Source organism: Eufriesea mexicana, unplaced genomic scaffold (assembly GCF_001483705.2).
Source record: "Eufriesea mexicana isolate 0111107269 unplaced genomic scaffold, ASM148370v2 scaffold11618, whole genome shotgun sequence".
Lineage (NCBI taxonomy): Eukaryota > Metazoa > Arthropoda > Insecta > Hymenoptera > Apidae > Eufriesea > Eufriesea mexicana.
In genome coordinates, this window is record NW_016919224.1 from 65,212 (window position 1) to 69,816 (window position 4,605).

Here is a 4,605-nt window from a genome sequence, read left to right on the forward strand (position 1 = left end):
TGGTAATACTAAGTGAATTTTTTATACTAAGTGGGGTTCAGAATTGAACGATTTTTGAAATTTAATAGGAAAATATTTTCTTTTTCTTTTTTCTTTTTTTAGGAGTAGTAAGTTATCAATTAATTATTATTAGTAATTAGGAAATAATTGGAAACGAAGTATTTTTTAACTGGCAATATTAAGTGAATTTTTTATACTAAGTGGGGTTCAGAATTGAATGATTTTTGAAATTTAATAGGAAAAATCTAAGTGGGGTTCAGAATTGAATGATTTTTGAAATTTAATAAGAAAATATTTTCTTTTTCTTTTTTCTTTTTTTTAGGAGTAGTAAGTTATCAATTAATTATTATTAGTAATTAGGAAATAATTAGAAACGAAGTATTCTTTAACTGGTAATACTAAGTGAATTTTTTATACTAAGTGGGGTTCAGAATTGAACGATTTTTTAAATTTAATAGGAAAATATTTTCTTTTTCTTTTTTCTTTTTTTTAGGAATAATAAGTTATCGATTAATTATTATTAGTAATTAGGAAATAATTGGAAACGAAGTATTTTTTAACCAAAATTTAAATCGATATTATTTCATTATATTTCAAATCGAATATTTTTATTTCGAATGTTTCAAGTGTAACAAAATTAATTTTTTATTGCAAATTTTATGCATCTCGTGATTTATATCGTGTATATTGTATAGTGTGTTTATTGAATACATTTTATGTTATATAGTGCAGGTTTTGTGGAAATAGAACGTCTCTAGATAATGTGTGATAGTATTTGATAAGATATACTAAATGAGATTATTACGTAAAAAGAATATTCAAATTACCGAATAATAATAATAGCCGAATTTTCCATCTGAATCTCAAATTAAAATTTTGGTTAGTAAATAAATTTCATTGACAATTAACTGTTTGTTACGAAAATTGATTAATTACTGACAACAAGCAGATAATATAATATTCCTTTCAAAATTTTAATCACTATTAATCCCAATATTATTTTTACTATTCTCAATAATGAAACAATTCTGTTCACCTTAAATCAAAACACAAGAGTTCAATTAGTATGAAAATCTTTCCCAAAAAAGAAGTTATTATACACGGTCACTGAAGAACTCGAGAAAGAATAAAAAGATACTAAATTTGAAAATAATCAAATAATTGAGCCACAGAAATAATCAATTTTATTTACGAAAATAAATTCTTGTGAGATTTACTCGACGAGAATCACGATATTCTTTTCTCATAATTTTTCTTTTATATATGAAAAGAAAATTCAGAAAATAAATTTGTTTTTAGGTTATGGACAACATAAAGAACAAAACCGCTTTGGTCACCGGTGGCGCTAGTGGGCTGGGCTTAACTTACGTCCAAAGGCTGCTCCAAAATGGAGCGAAGGTAAATTTTCACGAACAAGTCGTGTCAATTATTTTTCGTTACTAGTTTACGAGTTACTGAAGTTAATGGTGGGATTTTTAGGCTGTTGCCATTCTCGATTTGAGCTCTTCGCCCGGCCATACTGCCGTAGCTGCGTTGGAAAGAGAATTTGGAAAAGGGAAAGCCGTGTTCTACCCTTGTGACGTTGCCAAGACCGAAGAATTCGGAGGTATTATTTCGAATTTAACATTCACCTATCCAATTCCATGAATATTCCGATAACTATGAAAATTGTGTAAATCACATACGTTTTGATTCGAGATATTACGAATTTTAGGTTTGAGTGAATTAAGAAATTAATTAAGTCACTATTCTCTTTGTTACTTTGCAAAAATAGTTTTATATTTTTGCCAAATAAATATACGCAGTGCATAGTAAATGAAGAATTTTAACTCAGGCAATTTTCATAATTAGTTAAATTAATTAAAATTTAACAGTTAAAATGGGGTAATGATTCTTGAGAAAAATTTGCAGTCGACTAATACTCGATGGATTTATTAATTGGATATAATTTGAAGAATTTAATATCACGTATGGTTAATTTAATAAATAATGGAATCGAAATAAGTGATTCACAAAAGTATTATTTCAATTCTGCAGACTTGTTCAGGAAGATCTGGAAGGCTTGGAATGGTTTGGATATTGTTATCAATAATGCTGGTATTTTGAACGACGTGAAATGGGAGCTAACTCTTCGTGTGAACGTTGTAAGTAAAAATCAATTTTTCTTTTAGAATTTAACTATTTTTCGAAACAAAATTTTCGCTGTCAACAAATTTTCCAATGCGAAATTCTGTTGGAATCGCTGGATTTGACGAATGAAATAGGAAAAATCCACCAGTGTGAAAGATTAAATCACTAAAATCTCTGTATATTAGAAATGAAATATTGGCTGTATATTTTTACAATTACGTATAATATATCACACGACTCGAGAGTTTAATGTCAATTATCTATTAGTATGTCAAGGAAGCGTAAACAAAAATCGAGGCAAAATATCGATACTCGTTGAAAAATACGAGTAAACAGTGTTAAAAAACAGCAAACAGTATATGTACAATAATATATACAGGGTGATACAAAAATTATGCAGTGAAATTCATAATTTTTATGATAATAAAGTTCTAATTCACTATATTGATTATTAACACGTTACTATAAATTTATAGTAATAATTATCTAGTTGATTATACTAATTATTAACATTATAAATTTATAATAATAAAAATCTGATCCACAATGTTAATTATTAACGCGTTATCATAATTTTATGATACTAAGATTTAATTTATAATATTGACCATTACCAGACCTTTATAGTAATAAATATTTAAATTACAAAGTTTTAATAATTATTAAAACATTATTATAACTCTATAATGATAAATATCTCCCAAAATTATTATAGAAAATTTATGATAATGAGATTTAATTTATAATATTGACCATTACCAGACCTTTATAGTAATAAATATTTAAATTACAAAGTTTTAATAATTATTAAAACATTATTATAACTCTATAATGATAAATATCTCCCAAAATTATTATAGAAAATTTATGATAATGAGATTTAATTTATAATATTGACCATTACCAGACCTTTATAGTAATAAAGATTTAAATTATAAAGTTTCAATAATAATTATTAAAGCATTATTATAACTTTGTAATAATAAATATCTCACAGAATTATTTATAATTATTGTGGAAAATTTCAGTGGCCATTTTTCAATACTCACTTGGAGTATTCATTGGGAAAATTATTCATCGTTGATTTCATTACTCATTTCAATTGCAGGCCGGTGTCATCCAGGGATCATTGCTCGCTATAGAGCACATGGGTAAACACAAAGGTGGCAGAGGCGGCACCATAGTAAACATAGCGTCGATCGTGGGTCTGCGTCTGTTCAGTGTCTGCCCAGTTTACTGTGCGAGCAAACACGACGTGTTGGCGTTCAGTCGATGTCTCCAGGTAAATTTCAGCAAATTTACCTTTATCGATTCGCCCATGCTGATGGCTGACTGAATCATTGCTATGACCATAGCCGAATTTAATTTATGGGTTTCCTGAAATTAAAAGAAGACTAAATATAAATTCCAAAGTTATCTCGGTACTATTTCAAAAGTCTTTCGAATTATTATTCTTCAAAATTTTGGAAATTAAAATTTAGATTCCATGAACTAACATTCAAACTAACGTGATTCGTTTCGTGATTACTGAGAACGTATAATTGCTTTTAACGAAATTAATCTTGACTTCTATTCACATACAGATAATTATTTTTGTTGCACGATTTTAATTAATATTAATTATCTATCTATATATTAGGTCTAGTAAAAAGAAATCCATTATTCTTGCATTCAATTTCATGCAAAAATAATGCATTTCTTTTTACTTCACCTAATATATAGATACACTGGATATAACAATTTTAATATGAAAATTAATTGAATTTGTTATATTTATATAATATACTAATTATTTTCGTTATAAGATTTTAATTAATATTAATTATCTATCTATCTATATATATAGATACATTAGATATAACAATTTTAATATGAAATATATTTATATAATACCATAATAATTATTTTTGTTACAAGATTTTAATTAATATTAATTATCTATCTATATATACATAGATACACTAGATATAACAATTTTAATATGAAAATTAATTGAATTTATATTACATCTATATAATATCATACTAAGTATTTTCGTTACATAATTTTAATTAATATTCGTTACCTAATATTCAAATATTATTAAAATTAATTTAACTCGAAAAATTTGCTGAAGATTTATACGTTCCTTCGTACATGTCCAGGAGAATTATAATAACACTGGAGTTCGTGTTCTGGTAATGTGTCCCGGTGTCACATCAACATCCTTATTCGGCGAAATCGAGACCAAAGGCTTCGACTTCGTTAAGCCAGGTGATATCCAAGCAGCGCTAGACAAACTGCCCTCCCAAACGTAAGTAGAAGTTTAGTTCCTCTTCTTGTAACTTTGAGCACGATATCACTGAAAGAAATATTAAATTCTATGAGAATTTTCGCTGTGAAATTGAAGAAAAATTCAAAAACAGTGTATCTTCATAAAATCAAAATTTGTTTAATATATTTACCTTAATTATTTTTAATTATAATAATTTTTAA

The 4,605-nt window shown here is 26.4% G+C and overlaps 1 protein-coding gene across 1 annotated transcript; it reads left to right on the forward strand.

Moving 5' to 3' along the window:
• Positions 1-1,300: 1,300 nt before the first annotated feature.
• On the forward strand, positions 1,301-4,458 carry LOC108553652 (15-hydroxyprostaglandin dehydrogenase [NAD(+)]-like). The gene is made up of 5 exons (XM_017908641.1): positions 1,301-1,398; positions 1,480-1,606; positions 2,038-2,144; positions 3,239-3,412; positions 4,275-4,458. Exons 1-5 carry the CDS (start codon positions 1,303-1,305, stop codon positions 4,425-4,427), a joined length of 657 nt encoding a protein of 218 aa, XP_017764130.1. The 5' UTR covers positions 1,301-1,302; the 3' UTR covers positions 4,428-4,458.
• Positions 4,459-4,605: the final 147 nt, after the last annotated feature.

Excerpts from the sequence above, each read along its gene's own strand:
- LOC108553652 (XM_017908641.1), top strand. The coding sequence starts at position 1,303 with ATGGACAACATAAAGAACAAAACCGCTTTGGTCACCGGTGGCGCTAGT. Across the intron at positions 2,145-3,238 it reads TAACTCTTCGTGTGAACGTT|GCCGGTGTCATCCAGGGATC; the intron begins GTAAGTAAAAAT and ends TTTCAATTGCAG. Across the intron at positions 3,413-4,274 it reads CGTTCAGTCGATGTCTCCAG|GAGAATTATAATAACACTGG; the intron begins GTAAATTTCAGC and ends GTACATGTCCAG.